Genomic DNA, 17,082 nt, shown 5'->3' on the forward strand with positions numbered 1-17,082 from the left:
CGGGGGAATGCATCCTGATTGGGAAATTGATAAACTAATTATGACTGCACGATAGCGCGCTGTACTTTGATAATAGAGCTTGTAGCTTGCTAACTCAACTGGAAAGATCTACAAGTTAAGCAAGCTAGAGGATAGATAGAGTTTAAATGTCGTCCAAAAGCAACAGTGCCGTCAAGATGTCGGTGGTCAGCACCTTCGGGCTGACTCGCAAACAGCTAAAAGATCTCATGAGCCAGAGGGGGGCTGATGCTCTGTCTGCTGTGGCAGAGTATGGAGGTGTGACTGGGGTGATGGAGTCAGTGGAGACTAACACTAAGACAGGCCTAGCAAACAACCCTCAAGAGTTGGAGAGACGAAAGTCAATGTTTGGAGTCAACTACATCAAGCCGATTGCTCCAAAATCCTTCCTGGCTTTGTGTTTCGATGCCATACAGGACAAGACTCTCATCATTCTCATTATAGCTGCGGTGGTGTCCATAGTCCTCGGTGTTGCGGTGGAGGAGGACAAGGTCAGGCTATACATGTGTTGTCGTGTAAACACACCTGGCTACCCTTACCTGGTTGCCATTAAATTTGGTTAAGTACATTTGTGTTAACATAAAGCATGTAATCTCTTACTATAATTATTATGTACATGTACGTATGTAGTAGCAAGAGTTATTTCCTCGTTGCGTATCTAATTTAAGGAAACAAACAAGGTATTTATACGAGGTATACAGTAATAAGTGGGCGTGTCCATATCTCTATACAGAGCATAGCCTGGATTGAGGGCGTTGCCATCCTGGGAGCCGTGGTGATCGTTGTCTTGGTAACGGCTGTGAACGACTGGACGAAAGAGAAACAATTCCGAGGCCTCCAAAGACGACTCGAAACAGACGCCAAATTTTCAGTACTAAGAGAAGGAAATTTGGAAGAGCTGAATCTAGCCGAGATTGTAGTCGGAGATGTTCTGCAGTTCAAATATGGGAATACTTTTCCAGTGGACGGATTGCTGATACAGGTAGGCTCACACTATTGACCTCCATAAAGAGACTACCTCTCTATTGAGACCTTGTTGCCTAGTTTGCCACAGGATGTATGTTGCTGCTTGCCTTGGTGTGATGTGGAAATGTGCTTCTACTTTTAGGAGGAAACCTAGGGGTGGTGTGTGTGTGTGTGTGTGTGTGTGTGTGTGTGGTGTGTGGTGTGTGTGTGTGTGTGTGTGGGATGGGTGTGATAGTCTATATGGAGTGACGGCACCTGATCACAATAGAACAATAGTTAACCATCCATCACCTAACTTAGCTAGAGTAGCTGGAGTAACTTATTGTCCCTCTTCCTCTGTACTACAGTGTTACCTTATACAGTGCTCCATTTCTATCTACCATTCGGTTGAAGAGTTCTTTAAAGCATTTGCTGTTTCTACGTGTACTTGTGTGTAATATTTCGTGAAAGAGATGTTTTTATAAACATAGTCAGTCATTAATACGTACAGCAAATATGGTAAATGTTCTATTAACACTCCATGTAACAGATACAGCATGAGACTGGTACACAGGCACCAGCACGAGAGTGAGCTGCCTGTATATTGTATAAAACACGAGGAATCTCACGTATTTTATATCACACGGACCCCGTACTAAATCATGCCTCGAGGCTACGCGACTGTGCAATAAAAAAAGGACTATAATTATGCCGTTTAATTATTACAGCCTTAATTGTTACCTAGGTTAGAATAGACTCCCTCCAGTTGTCACTAGCTAGCCATGCAGTGATCACTGGAAACACCGCTGTATTAGGAACAGAAAGTACATAGCTCCAGTACTGACTGGAAGCTGCTGTCATAACATAAACTACAATATACCATTTTGTTGGGCTCTGTACAACAGTGCTTCGGTGTATAGTACCAGAGGAGGTCCGACACGAGTACCCTCGATTAGGCTGAATTGAGTTAATTAGTCACATGCATTAGTCACATGCAACAAGTTGAATTTTGCATTGAGGTACTCGTGTCGTACCTCCTTGGGTAAGTATAGATACCATTCAGCCAATTGGAATATCAAATATCACTGATTTTTGATCAAATTTGATCTGGCTGCTCATATAATTATTTTGTACTGTGTCCACTTAGGGCTATGACGTCAAGGTGGATGAGGCCAGTTTAACTGGAGAGGCAGAACTTGTCAAGAAACTACCGGACAGAGATGTGATGCTCCTGGCTGGAACACAGGTGATGGAGGGTGGAGGGCGTATGGTGGTCACGGCAGTCGGTCCCAACTCTCAACAAGGTATCATCTTTCAACTGCTAACTAAGCGCGAAGATGACGCCGGTTTTATCGAGAAGTTTTTCCGCGATCGTGTCTGCAAGAAATGTATTAAGAAGCCAGTCGACGACGAAGAAGCCAATCAATTGCCTGCTCTGGGGTCATCTGACGACAAGATCGGATCACCTGACGACAAGAGCGGATCACCTGACCGCAAGAGCAAGGTAGTGGAGGCAGGAGTGGATGATGAGAGTGAGGATGAACTACCGCCATTACCACCACTGACTGGCCGAGACAGACTGAGCATCAGTAAGAGGATGAAAAGACGAAAGGAGGTTAGAGAGTTCGTCTTTTGTAATAATGAAACTTGTTGCCATTGGAACATTCATTTAAAATATTTGCATATAAATTCTTTAAATAACCAATGTTACTTGATCCCATAATTTATAATTTCTATTGACACCCCCACCCCACACACCACACACACCCACCCCACACACACACAACACACACACCCACACCACACACACACGCAGTTGAAAGAGCGTGAGAAGTCCAAAAAGAAAACCGAGAAGACTGAGTCAGGAAGTGTCCTACAACGCAAGCTGAACAAACTAGCTATTCAGATCGGCTACGCTGGTACCATCGCGGCCGTCGTCTGCTTTTTTATTCTATTCTTCAAGTTTGTCATTGAGGACTTTGGAATAATGATGCGGCAATGGGACTCTTCTATCGATTTCTCAGAGATACTCCATTTCATTATCATCAGTATAACCGTGCTTGTTGTGGCTGTGCCCGAGGGACTGCCCCTGGCTGTTACCATCTCGTTGGCTTTCTCCGTGAAGAAAATGCTGAATGATAACAATCTTGTTCGACATTTGCACGCTTGTGAGACGATGGGAAATGCTACCGCTATTTGCTCGGATAAGACAGGTACGCTAACAACCAATCGGATGACAGTCGTCCAGAGCTACGCAGGGGGTAGTCGTTACAATGTAACCCCTCGTCTAGAGGACCTCCCACAGTCACTGGTGGACCTACTTAAAGTGAACATTGCCGTCAACAGCTCTTACACATCCCAACTGCTCAAGGTATGAGAGAAGAGTACTCCATGTAATACCGGATTATAGCAGGTATATTTCGAGGGTATAAACTTTCGCTCGAGGAATAGCAGCCTTTTTGCAGCATGCTTACATGCGATAGTAATTTCATGGGTACGTATAATGTTTGCGGACCATGCCCTTAATCAGCGAAAACCACGAACATTTATACCCTCGAAATATTAGACCTACTATACGTTGTTATTGAGAAACAGTCGAGTTTTGGGGCCAATAACTTCATTTTTAGACGCTACAATTGTGACCTTGTGCAATAGACAGAGGTGTATATAAGTAGCAGCTAGTGGAGCATCAGGAGTGCACTCCTGGTAGTATTTGTAACACTAACCAAATACAAGTGGCCATGTTGTTGATAATAATGGCCTCTACAAGATGTGAGAACAGAAATTAAATTCTTTATATCATTCCTTCCATGCAGGACACAGAGGGTGGAGCCGCTGCTAAGAAGGTTGGGCTCCTGGCTAGGATGGCGAGATGGGTCAAGTCCTCCAACTCTGAAGTGGTATTAGGACAAGGCCTGGCTCGTCAAGTGGGCAATGTGACTGAGTGTGCACTACTGGGGTTCCTAGTGGATCTCAGTGAGTTCGGATGTTTTAAGCTATGTACTCATTTTTATCTACCTTTTGGCAACCATATACTTCTGACTTCTGTGTACACACACACACTCTCTCTCTCTCTCTCTCACCCACACACACACACACACACACACAGACATTGACTACGAAGCCATACGTGAGCAATTCCCTACCGATAACTTCACAAAAGTCTACACTTTCAACTCGTCACGTAAGAGCATGTCCACCGTCATTGCTCTGCCTAATGGCGGCTATCGTCTCTTCACAAAGGGAGCCTCAGAGATTGTACTGGCCAAGTGCTCTTCTACTATTTCTCAAGATGGAAAGGTTTCTAATTTGTCAAAGGACGATCAGAAGGACATCGTGACTACCGTGGTTACGCCGATGGCAGAGAATGCCCTCAGGACCATTGCACTGGCTTACAGGTACTAACACTACATTGTGTGACTATTAACTCAATTTGCATGACAGTTTTTAAATAGCCTGTAACTTTAGTTCCGTTGCTCCAATTTCACTAATTTTGTGATTTTCTGAAAGCTCTCTATCAGATGGTATGATCAGCTCAAAAAATTTTATCGGGCCCACATTTGCACTTTTTCTCCACCTATATTTATTTCTGGCCTAGTGAATGGGCCTGTAGTGAATGTGTTTGATTCTGGCCTGGTGAGTGGGCCTGGACACGTAGTAAAATATATATATATATTTGATTCTGGCCTGGTGAGTGGGCCTGGACATGTAGTATAATATGTTTGTTTCTGGCCTAGTGAGTGGGCCTGTAGTGAATGTGTTTGATTCTGGCCTGGTGAGTGGGCCTGGACTTGTAATAAAAAAAGACACTACCTACTTCTCACAACTGACATCTTTTTTCTTTTTTTTTTACTACATGTCCAGGCCCACTCACCAGGCCAGAATCAAACACATTCACTACAGGCCCACTCACTAGGCCAGAAACAAACCCTTTTTTTTACTAAATGTCCAGGCCCACTCACTAGGCCAGAAACAAATATATATATATTTTTTACTACGTGTCCAGGCCCACTCACCAGGCCCGAATCAAACACATTCACTACAGGCCCACTCACTAGGCCAGAAACAAGCAGTCGATAGCAGGCCTTCTTTTCTATGAAGGCTGGTGAAGGAGGCTAGGCATAGCCCGGCACCCGTTCCCAATGGGTGCCACGCCCAACTAGTGCTGCATGGCTTTATAGCCCACGTTTTTTTGTTAAAATTGGCTTCAAAAATGACTATTGATTTTAGTACACCATCTGAAAGAGCTCACTTTAAGCTACCAGAAAATGTTTATAATGTTGAAAATGGACAATCCAAACCCAAGTTATGGCCGTTCAAAGATGCGTAGTCATATATGTGTGTACGGTAGCTATCATTGACTGCTTTGTGTGCTGATCACAGGGACTTCCCCCCCGCTGGAGAGGGTGGTACTGAGATCACCTCCATAGAGCCGGAGTGGGACGATGAAGAGTCCATTGTCAATAACCTCACTCTCCTGGCCATTGTAGGCATCCAAGACCCAGTCAGACCTGAGGTAAGAGAGACACACACTTAGTCTGTCTAAATCTGTGTTTGGCCATAATTTTGTAGAGGAGTTTTGATATTCTGTATGTTGTGTATAGCAGGGAATTTTCGTGGGATAAAAATTCGTTATTTTCATGGGCAAGCTGACCTCCACAAAACGTATGCAATGCAGTGCAGGCAATGAAGTCAAAATCTCCCCATATTCAAACTAACAAAATTTTTACCCTGCGAAAATGACTATGTAACCTTGCCCCATACCTACCTACTGTACATGCACAAGCTGGGAAGATAATAGCAATGTTTCACCAATATTCGAAGCCTGTAGACTAGTACGATAAATCATGTGATATCTAGAACACATTGTTGTTTAATGATATTCATTGCTATCATCCTGTTATCCATCCAGCTGCATCCTGTACTAGTGTCCATGTATGAATAGGATACATTTTTATTATCTCCACATCCTCTGCCAATTTGTCCATTTTAGGAAGTTCTATGTTAAGTTTCTCATACTTTGCAAAATGCCAAATCACTGGCAGTGTTAGTTACGAATCACCAACAGTCAACTTCAGATTGGAATTTCCTGTCATTTATCTCACAATAAACATCCCTATATCTATACTATCAGTGATTGCCGATATTCTGAAGTGGTGGTCAATCCTCAATCCAATACACACACAAAGTTGTCTCTTTTATTTTAGTAATCTAATGTCTAAGAGGTGGTTATTTTCTGTCTAGAGGTGGTTAGTACCAACCACCACCACCAACCAGTGTGGGCACTTCCCTGCAATGGTAAATGTACTAGTAGCTTTCTTATATATAATGCAAGCAAAAAGGTTATTTTATATTAAATCTCTGTAGGTCCCAGGTTGCATTGAGAGCTGTCAGAATGCTGGTATCACAGTTCGTATGGTAACCGGGGACAACATAGACACGGCTCGTGCGATTGCCTTCAAGTGTGGCATCATCAACAAGGGAGATGGATACCTCGTCATGGAGGGCAAGGAGTTCAACAAGAAGATACGAGATCAATCTGGAGAGGTGTGTGTGTGTGTGTGTGTGTGTGTGTGGGGGGGGGGTGGCGTGTGGGGAGGGCTTATAGGCTAATAATTATGGACAAGCTACATGTAGCACACATAGAAGCCTTACATACGTTCACTGGATTAATTAGTTTCCTTTATTGTCCATGAACACACTCAATAATATTCGTGCAGCCTATACAAGTAGATCGTGATCCTTATAGGCTCCTAAAAGAGTTAGCATAATTATGTGTTTCAGTTCCTTAATTTACTGTCAATACAAAATTAATGTTTCCCCCTCGCCCTTGTATGATTACCCCCTCCTCTCTCTGTTTAGATAAACCCTGAGAAGTTTGACCGCATCTGGCCACACCTCCGAGTGCTAGCACGCTCCTCACCAACTGACAAACATATACTAGTCGATGGTATTATCCAATCACGTCTCACCAAGAACAGAGAGGTTGTCGCGGTAACAGGAGACGGAACAAACGATGGACCTGCTCTCAAGAGAGCTGATGTTGGATTTGCAATGGTGAGAATTGTTGAAACGTATTTTGTAGCTCTTGGTATGACCTTTCAAATGGATACAGAAAGCAAGTGTTGTGGATTGCTTTGTAATTAATGTGGGTAGCTTTGGCCTATTATTCACTTGTATACTTATACAGAGGTGGCCTTTGTTGAGGGGTTGTTCTGCACACAAACTATTCATTTGGGACCTGGCCTTTACATGTATATCGCACGTATTTTAACCTTTCTTTAAATGTGACCATTAAGAGTGACCCCACTGTATTGGATATGAGTGATGTACTCTATAATAATTATAACTAAGACACTAATATTATAATTAATAGGGTATTATAATTATTATTCGACACTAATAGGGTATTGCTGGTACTGACGTTGCTAAGGAAGCATGTGACATCATCCTCATTGACGATAACTTTGCCTCCATCGTCAGGGCAGTCATGTGGGGTCGTAACGTCTACGACTCCATTTCGAAATTTCTCCAATTTCAATTAACCGTGAACGTAGTAGCCGTTGTACTTGCTCTCATCTCCGCTATAACGATCGGGGACACACCCCTTCGTGCCGTACAACTGCTGTGGGTCAATCTCATCATGGACACTCTCGCATCTCTTGCCTTGTCTACGGAATCGCCGACTCCGCATCTTTTGGAAAGGAAGCCATATGGTCGCAATAAGGCGCTTGTTTCCCCACATATGTGGTTGTTCATTCTAGGTCACTCTTTGTATCAACTGGCTGTCATGTTTGTACTTCTGTATGCTGGACCGATGCTCTTTGATATCGATGATGGAAAGAATCGTGAGCTGCGGGCCACTCCTGGCATGCACTTCACACTCATCTTTAACACCTTCGTTTTTATGCAGGTGGGTGTGGCTTGTAGGTGTGGTCCCACTGGGCAGAAATACTGTATTGTGTTGTGTTGTTTGTCTGTTCCATTTGCCTTTGATTGAAATGTCTTCCAAGTTTTGACTACTTAAGTGCTCATAACTCGAGTTAAGTTTGTGCGTTTTCTCAATTAAAACATCCATTTTGTAGCTCTTTGAAAGGCCAATCTATTGATATTGCTACTAGATTGAATCATTGGCTGCTTACCAAAATAGGTCTTATGAGCATAATTAATGTTGTTTGTCTTCACAGTATGATCTCTGAGCAGTGTACATGTATTATAAAAAAAAATTACTGTTACACTGTTTTTTTATTTTTAGATTTTCAACGAGATCAACGCTCGTAAGGTCCACGGTGAGCGCAATGTGTTTAGCGGGATCTTCAAAAACTGGATCTTCGTAGCCGTGATGATAGTGCAAGTTTCTGTCCAGATCATCATCGCTCAGTTTGGATCATTTGTGTTCAACACCAGTGGGCTGAACTGGGAGCTGTGGATGTGGTCCATCTTCATAGGTTCTACTGAGCTCATCGTTTGGCAGGTAGGGGGCGTGGTTATATAATTATGGCGTAATAGTGACAAGTGTGACATTTTAGATTTGAAGTTCGGGTAGTCTAATTTCAATCATTTTGTGGTTTTTTTAAAAGCTGTAACGGAGTTCTTTCAGACATAATTATTGTGCCTACAATTTGATGATTTATCTTTCCGACCCCCCCCCCTTCAGTTGTACCTGTTCATTCCATTGGATGCCCTCCAGTGGTTGCTCAGGAGCATTCTAGTAATACTTCAGTTGAGGACACACCGTGAGCCACAGGATCACGTTGACTATGAGGAGAATGATCCACTAGATGAAGAGACGACACCAGCCCAAGTGCTGTGGATGAAGAGTCTCACTCGATTAAGGACACAGGTTAGGAAGGGGGTGTGGTTAGTGGGTGTGGTTGGGGGTGGTGGGTGGGTAAGTATACATACAGTGGAACCCATTTTAATGAAAAAGGCCAACTGTGTCAGATCTCAAATGAACAGTTTGTGTACAAAACAACCCCTCAACAAAGGCCACCTCTGTATAAAGGCCAAAACACTTTGTTTCCCAAAGGTGTCCGTTATAGAGGTGATTCCACTGTCCTGTACTAATTACCTGTACTAATTAAGTATTAAAATTATTATTATTTTCCACCCCTCTTAGATACGCGTGGTGAATGCATTCCGTTCTGGTCTTGATTCTGGTTCCGTGTGGTCCGGTTCCATTGCACACCTCCACTCCACCCCCGTTCCTGCCCGCCGCTACAATAAACATCCGTCTGGATTAGAGACGGCGGTTTAGAAACAAACACTGTTTAGACGTGATAGTAAAGTGTCGTAGTAACGAACCTCTTATGAATTATTACTATAGCCTGTAATTAAATAATTATTTGTGCAGTGTGTTGTTCTATAAAAATTATTGTCTTATGTTGAGACTTTTTGTTAACCTTTTGTGTTTGGTGTTTATCGATTCAAACTTTAATATGAGCAGTTAACGGGACAGTCTAGCCTCTCCTTTGCAGACCTTGGATTGAAGAGAAGACATATATTACATAATTATATATATTGCAGTATCGCAGTTTAAATTTTCGGATGATAAGACGAACATTTCCACCATTCTCTGTATACACAAATGTACCAACCATTTATTAATTATTATCACCGTCACATTTTTGTAATAAATTCAGATCCACAAAACAAATTGAAGACATTCTGTGAGCTAGCTAGGTAGTCAGTTAGCTAGCATGTATAGTGTCCACTAGAATGAGTTAGATGTCAGATGAATATTCCAACCCAGAGCAATAGGAAGGTGCCACCAAAGCCCAGGAACAATGCAGACCACAGAGAGAGGAGGAGCTCCTTAGGGAGGTTGCGGGAGAACTTGGTACTAGTCACTTCATATCTAGAGAGAGTGGGTTAAGGAAGAAACAGTCTGTGTGGTGTGTGTGTGCGTGGGTGGGAGTGTGTGTGTGTGGGGGGGAGTGTGTGTGTGTGCGTGGGTGGGAGTGTGTGTGTGTGTGTGGGGGGAGTGTGGCTGTGTGTGTGAACAGAGTACAAAAACGTCCTAACGACACCACACACACTAAGCACACAACTACACCATCCGCCCACTCATACAGTAGGATACACAAAGAACCAGGCCATGAAGAAGAGACCAATACTGAGCAGAGTGATGGCCAGGTGGGGGTACACCGATGGATTCACTGGGCTCACGTAGCGAACCATAGAATCCAAATCCTGTGTGACCAATACAATAACATAATTATTATGTGTATGGACATGTGTATTGTACTGGATCCTAAGGCTTGGTTCTGGAATTGGCTATGAAATATGAAGGGGTAGTCTGTTAGTATGACTCTGAACTCACCAAACTCATTGTGATGATCTTCTAGAGACGAATTATCAAGCTTTAAAGAAGTCCCAAAGAATCGACTGCAGCATGGAGGATGGTGTGCTTTAAGTAGAAAACCACAAGGTTCACAAAGGTCGAATTGAGGTAGCAGGGTTCACAGAGGTCAATCTAATAAATGTCACGTGCTGCAGCAAAGGTTTCTTTAATTAGCTCTAAAAGGACTGCCTCTCTGTACGGCTATTATTAAGCAGTGGACGTGTATACAACAAGCTCAGTGCGATCATGGTAAGTCACACGCATTAGCTAAGACCTAGCAAGCCTTATATTAGCAGTAAATCCGCTGTAATCACTAAAAAATGGCTCAACCATGTCCCAACCCACACACACCCAGGCTGCCACCCTCAAGCCCTACCTGAACGCTGTACGTTGCTCACTCACGGCTGCTATGTGTGTAGAGAACTTTGAGAGTCAAGTGGTGGAGCGTCACAACAAACCAGAAGTTGAAGTCAGGTAAATACATGTATTGCGACCATATTAGGTCATTGTGTATCTGTCTGTTGTCCGTTTAAAGTACGTGTTGTTTTAGAGTCGAAATCGAAAACAATATAGAGATTTTGTGAGCATTAGTTCCCTTTAAATAGAGAGGTCAATAGTGATAGCATTGTAATTGTAGGGACAGTACTGAGTGGTCTCAATAGAGAGGTGGTCTCTTTAGGGAGGTCAATAGTGATAGCATTGTAGGGACAGTACTGAGTGGTCTCAATAGAGAGGTGGTCTCTTTAGGGAGGTCAATAGCATTAATGTAGAGACATGTTTCTCCTTCCATTGTAGGAGTAGCAAAGAGCTGCTCCTGACTCCGCTGATTGTCAGTAGGAACGAAAAGGAGAAAGTTCAGATTGAGGCCTCGATTAACTCCATTCGAGTCTCCATAGCAATCAAACAGGTGAGCAAAGGGTTAATTTAACAGTTATTTTTCTGGTGTGTGTGTGTATATCAACGAAAAAAAAAGTGATAAATTCTGTTTTTCTCTTCTGTTAGGCTGATGAGATTGAGAAGATTTTGTGTAAGAAATTCATGCGCTTCATGATGATGAGAGCAGAACACTTCTTCATCCTCCGACGCAAGCCAGTCGATGTGAGTGATGAGTTGTTTTTGTTGTTCTGTTAATTAAGTTTCTAAAGTGATGATCATTACCTGTTTTTGTCCTCTTGTACACAGGGCTATGACATCAGTTTCCTTATTACAAACTTCCACACGGAACAAATGTTCAAGCACAAGTTGGTCGACTTCGTAGTTCAGGTACCCCCTCACACACACACACACACACTTAACTGTTCGTGCCACGTACCTTACTCCCCCTCACCACACACACCCTAACACACCCTCACAGTTTATGGAGGACATTGACAAGGAGATCAGTGAGATGAAGATCACACTCAACGCAAGAGCTCGTGTCGTGGCAGAGGAGTTCCTCAAAAATGTGAGAATCAGTATTTCGATAATTTATTACACCAAGCCGGATTAAAGACCTCGTGTAAACGGGACTTACAGTTTACAATTTACAGCTGAAGTTAGTCGTTTGCTTCTGTCTAAATTCACAGGCTTTATTTGACTGTCACTGTTTGTAACTTGTTGTGTGTTTTCTTTTCTGCAGTTTTAAGCTCGAGTTTCAATGGACACAAGTAGATGGTTCCCTAGCAGAATTATTGTTAGTTTTGATTTGCGTGTATTTATAGATGTGAATTTGTACCACATACATGTACAATAATTAAATTTTATTATAATTATTATTATTGACTTTTAATGTTCAATGGGTTGAGGCCAGACCTCAAGGGGATAAGTATATGCCGTGTCGTTCATGAGCATATCCGACATAATTATAATTATGATGGAGGGCTGGATTAGCTGGGCGGAGCCCGGCACCCGTTCCCGTCAGGGACGATCGGGCTCCGCCCAACTAGGGCTGGATAGCTTCGTCCCCACACCCACTTATTACCTGCCATTTTGGTTGATGTCATTGTGCAAAACTTAATGAAATGATCTTTACCAAAAATGGACATTGATGCCAAAAATTATTTCGAGCTATTTTTTTAATTAATTTTAATTATATATAATTTTAACACAATAATTATAGCTAGCTAGCTGGAGTTGTGCTGAAGAGTCACATGCACCTGCAACCCACACAAATCATGAAAAGAAGCCCTACTAAAAGTAAACATGTGTAATAACAAAATGAATACAGTTATTAGAGGTAGGGGGCAATGCAGCAGTCAAATACATCCTTGTTTCCATGCCACTGTGTGTGCTGCACCCCAGGGATGATGTGGCTGTGGATGGCCCCTCTTGAGTGGAGAGTTTGGAGACCAAACGTGTTCTTTACAAAATACTGCAAAAGGAAACATTCCACTCACATTCGTAGAATTTCGTGCAATTAGCTAATTACACACTTTTTGATTTTCCATGTCAATAATTATCTCGTTCTCATCATAGAATGCAAATTGGCTGCAGGAAAGAGGATCGATAGCTGTCATCGTGAATGATTCCAGCAGCTCACCTTGACTGCCAGGGAGTGATGACACCATCGTCAGGGCCACCAGTCAACACCAGCTGCTCAACCCGCTCAAAGTTGGTCTTGTGGGAGGAGTCACTAGGATGGTTGAGGGGGTAGAGGAAGGAACTGTACTCCTTGTAGAGCTCCCACTGATAGGGATCTGAGAGAAGATATAGATACTCAGATGAAACCTACCCCTCTAATAGTTGGCCACTGAAATATCCTGCCCCAATCTTGAGTATAACACGCTTGAGAGGAAAGGGATTGTGCATTATGCTGACCAACCACGCATAACTACACTCACTCATAAAGACCGTCCATAGCATGGTCTGGGAAGATGTTGTCCAGGTACACACTCTCTGCAGGGAGAAGGCTAATACACACACACACACACACACACACACACACACACACACACACACACACACACACACACACACACACACACACACACACACACACACACACACACACACACACACACACACACACACACACACACACACACACACACACACACACACACACACACACACACACACACACACACACACACACACACACACACACACACACACACACACACACACACACACACACACACACACACACACACACACACACACACACACACACACACTACTATCTATTTGATGCCTGTTGCTAATTCTAAGAACCAAAATTTGAGGTTAATGTTTGTTGTATGCTTGCTTCAGTTTAACCACATAGAAGAACCCACATTCCCCAATCCCACTATCAACTACATGTACCACAAAACCTGACCCAGACAATACAGGGTTGTACTTTATACCTAAGCCCCCCTCAGAAGTTTTCTTTTAAAAGCCAACTTGAAGTATCACAGCAACCAATATCAAGTCCAAGTTAGAAGATAAGTCTTATAATTTATGTCAGCTTGACCTCAACATTTTACAGCTTTACAATAATTATTCAGCATGGCCCCAATGTGAATAGATGTACAATAACTATTGGGTGTTATATAGCACTGTAGTTGCATGTGTATGTGACTGAATGCAACAGATGAATGGGGAGAGTTGGTGCACCATTAAAGACTCTTTAACCCATCATTCTCGGCTCTCCAGGCCGAGCATCTGTGTGCTTTTCTGTTTCTGTCTGTTTCTGTGTTGTGTGTACCTTTAGTCAATTAAAGAAATCAGATCAGCATGACCACCCCCCAGTAACATACATGTGTACATAGATAACTAATTATGAGTACAGTACTGTAATCTATAAATATAGTAGGATGTGTAATAATGTAAAGTAATACTAAGGATAAAGAAAAGGCACAGCGCTGACAGCATTTTTCTTAAAAAAGCACAGAAAGACACATACATGTAACAGGTCAAATTCTATCAATTACTACATCTACATGTACATATAATTACCCAAACCCCCCCCCCCTGGCCTCCCTTGAGAGTAGTTAAAACCAGCAGATTAGACCCAAAAAACACAATTCATGCAAGTAAAGACTAGATCACAAGAGTTGAAGGTAATAAAGTACAAATAAATAAAACTACATATTAGTATAATAATAGTTAGAAGCATGAATATAAATAATAGCTAGCTAGCTTACCAGCTTGAAATTAGTTATTCCTGCAACCATTCATGTCTCATAAGTTTAATTTGTAAATGCATTATAAGGAAATAGGAGAGGTGGTTACCCAATTCTACGGTCAGATAAGGCAGTTCCTCGCAATTTATTTTTTCGTTTCAACCCCTCCAACACACACACACACACACACACACACACACACACACACACACACACACACACACACACACACACACACACACACACACACACACTACTATCTATTTGATGCCTGTTGCTAATTCTAAGAACCAAAATTTGAGGTTAATGTTTGTTGTATGCTTGCTTCAGTTTAACCACATAGAAGAACCCACATTCCCCAATCCCACTATCAACTACATGTACCACAAAACCTGACCCAGACAATACAGGGTTGTACTTTATACCTAAGCCCCCCTCAGAAGTTTTCTTTTAAAAGCCAACTTGAAGTATCACAGCAACCAATATCAAGTCCAAGTTAGAAGATAAGTCTTATAATTTATGTCAGCTTGACCTCAACATTTTACAGCTTTACAATAATTATTCAGCATGGCCCCAATGTGAATAGATGTACAATAACTATTGGGTGTTATATAGCACTGTAGTTGCATGTGTATGTGACTGAATGCAACAGATGAATGGGGAGAGTTGGTGCACCATTAAAGACTCTTTAACCCATCATTCTCGGCTCTCCAGGCCGAGCATCTGTGTGCTTTTCTGTTTCTGTCTGTTTCTGTGTTGTGTGTACCTTTAGTCAATTAAAGAAATCAGATCAGCATGACCACCCCCCAGTAACATACATGTGTACATAGATAACTAATTATGAGTACAGTACTGTAATCTATAAATATAGTAGAATGTGTAATAATGTAAAGTAATACTAAGGATAAAGAAAAGGCACAGCGCTGACAGCATTTTTCTTAAAAAAGCACAGAAAGACACATACATGTAACAGGTCAAATTCTATCAATTACTACATCTACATGTACATATAATTACCCAAACCCCCCCCCCCTGGCCTCCCTTGAGAGTAGTTAAAACCAGCAGATTAGACCCAAAAAACACAATTCATGCAAGTAAAGACTAGATCACAAGAGTTGAAGGTAATAAAGTACAAATAAATAAAACTACATATTAGTATAATAATAGTTAGAAGCATGAATATAAATAATAGCTAGCTAGCTTACCAGCTTGAAATTAGTTATTCCTGCAACCATTCATGTCTCATAAGTTTAATTTGTAAATGCATTATAAGGAAATAGGAGAGGTGGTTACCCAATTCTACGGTCAGATAAGGCAGTTCCTCGCAATTTATTTTTTCGTTTCAACCCCTCCAACACACACGTGCTCCTCGAGTACGGGGCTGAGTCTGTGGCGTTGGGTCTATGCCCTCTGGCATTGCGCCTTATGTGGCTGGGCCTCTCGTTTCGGGCTCAGTCGAGGAATCTGGTTTCGATATGAAGTCACTGCCCTTAGTTTATGTGGTCCACTTCTCACAACCCTAGGTTATTTAACTGAAATTTATTTAACTGAAAACCAATTAATTTGAAGAGACTGAATGGCTACTTGAATATCGGCTATATACATACTGAATTTCAACACTTAAATGTTTTCACAGCCATGAATAAACAAGCTAAAGAATTCCTAAAAGCCAAATCGGCTCAGTATCAGAAACTTCGCTCAGCTGTCTCTATCCTAGAGGAAAACATTCAAAGGCAAAACCAACTGAAATTAGGAGCGATCCCGGAAGAATTCATACCGAAACCTAACTTAACCTGCGAAAACGACACTTTCCATCAACAATTTCTATCAGAATACTCCCACATCTTCACAAAATATCTAGAAGCAGTAATAACCAGCAACAACCAGAGTTTGGCCCAAACAAAGACGGCACTAGAATCTCTTGTGAATGACACAGAACGAGATTTACTTAAATTTGAAATACGTGACACAGATATCCAAATACAATACAGAAAATTCCTAAAAGAAAACAAGATCCACGGACACGTCCCCACACCTGAGTTGCAAATCAGACTAAATAAAAAACATCGGCCGCCAAGGCTTTCTCTCGGTGCGAAACGCAATACTCGCAGAAAACGGTGTAGAGAAATGTCTCAACACCCAATAGCCCAAAAAATTCCCAAAACATCACAAACTCCTTTTTTATGGGAAGGCCCCCAACCGAAACACAACCCACCAGGTGCGTCCACAATCTGAGCTCACTCACCCTCACCACTGCCGAATCACAATTACTAAATAAAGACCTAAGCTTCGCACTCACCAAAAACTTATGTAGTACGGAACCCAAATTACAACTGTTACGAGAGTTTAACGAATACTCAAAGTCACTTAGAAGAATATACACTAACTCTATATATTATCGCACGCCGAAACCAGTAAAAAGTGGTATACCCACAACGACAGAAAAAGTACATAGACCAATGCGATTCCTACCAACAACCACATACTCTTCTTTTAATGATACATACAATAGTGGATACAGAAATGTCGAACAATACATTTCCGTCACAAAAGATAATATCAATGACCAGTTACACGAAATCTTCAAGCCCAAAACAAATGTCACACTCGCAGAATCTTTAGCACTACAAAAATTCAAAAAACAAAAAAATCGAGTCACCATTAAGCCAGCAGATAAGAACTTAGGCGTAG

General features: G+C 42.0%; 3 protein-coding genes and 1 long non-coding RNA gene across 4 annotated transcripts; 2 read left to right on the top strand and 2 right to left on the bottom strand.

Moving 5' to 3' along the window:
- Positions 1 to 16: 16 nt before the first annotated feature.
- Positions 17 to 9,400, top strand: LOC135345846 (plasma membrane calcium-transporting ATPase 2-like). Its single transcript, XM_064543320.1, has 13 exons — positions 17 to 509; positions 752 to 1,000; positions 2,111 to 2,578; positions 2,780 to 3,334; positions 3,780 to 3,939; positions 4,073 to 4,361; positions 5,347 to 5,479; positions 6,331 to 6,510; positions 6,826 to 7,020; positions 7,370 to 7,876; positions 8,219 to 8,437; positions 8,621 to 8,806; positions 9,083 to 9,400. Exons 1-13 carry the CDS (start codon positions 147 to 149, stop codon positions 9,218 to 9,220), a joined length of 3,642 nt encoding a protein of 1,213 aa, XP_064399390.1. The 5' UTR covers positions 17 to 146; the 3' UTR covers positions 9,221 to 9,400.
- A 145-nt stretch (positions 9,401 to 9,545) lies between these two features.
- On the bottom strand, positions 9,546 to 10,445 carry LOC135345853 (transmembrane protein 258-like). Its single transcript, XM_064543328.1, has 3 exons — positions 10,286 to 10,445; positions 10,046 to 10,155; positions 9,546 to 9,820 (listed from the first exon to the last, which is right to left on the bottom strand). The coding sequence occupies exons 1-3, from the start codon at positions 10,292 to 10,294 to the stop codon at positions 9,694 to 9,696; spliced, it is 246 nt and encodes an 81-aa protein (XP_064399398.1). The 5' UTR covers positions 10,295 to 10,445; the 3' UTR covers positions 9,546 to 9,693.
- Positions 10,423 to 12,057, top strand: LOC135345852 (actin-related protein 2/3 complex subunit 4). The gene is made up of 7 exons (XM_064543327.1): positions 10,423 to 10,555; positions 10,662 to 10,780; positions 11,102 to 11,213; positions 11,309 to 11,404; positions 11,489 to 11,569; positions 11,661 to 11,750; positions 11,925 to 12,057. The coding sequence occupies exons 1-7, from the start codon at positions 10,553 to 10,555 to the stop codon at positions 11,928 to 11,930; spliced, it is 507 nt and encodes a 168-aa protein (XP_064399397.1). The 5' UTR covers positions 10,423 to 10,552; the 3' UTR covers positions 11,931 to 12,057.
- Positions 12,058 to 12,255: 198 nt separating this feature from the next.
- On the bottom strand, positions 12,256 to 13,124 carry LOC135345854 (uncharacterized). The gene is made up of 4 exons (XR_010397904.1): positions 13,017 to 13,124; positions 12,825 to 12,981; positions 12,718 to 12,772; positions 12,256 to 12,656 (listed from the first exon to the last, which is right to left on the bottom strand). It is a non-coding gene; the product is annotated as an uncharacterized LOC135345854 (long non-coding RNA).
- Positions 13,125 to 17,082: the final 3,958 nt, after the last annotated feature.

This window comes from Halichondria panicea, chromosome 12 (genome assembly GCF_963675165.1).
Source record: "Halichondria panicea chromosome 12, odHalPani1.1, whole genome shotgun sequence".
Taxonomy (NCBI): domain Eukaryota; kingdom Metazoa; phylum Porifera; class Demospongiae; order Suberitida; family Halichondriidae; genus Halichondria; species Halichondria panicea.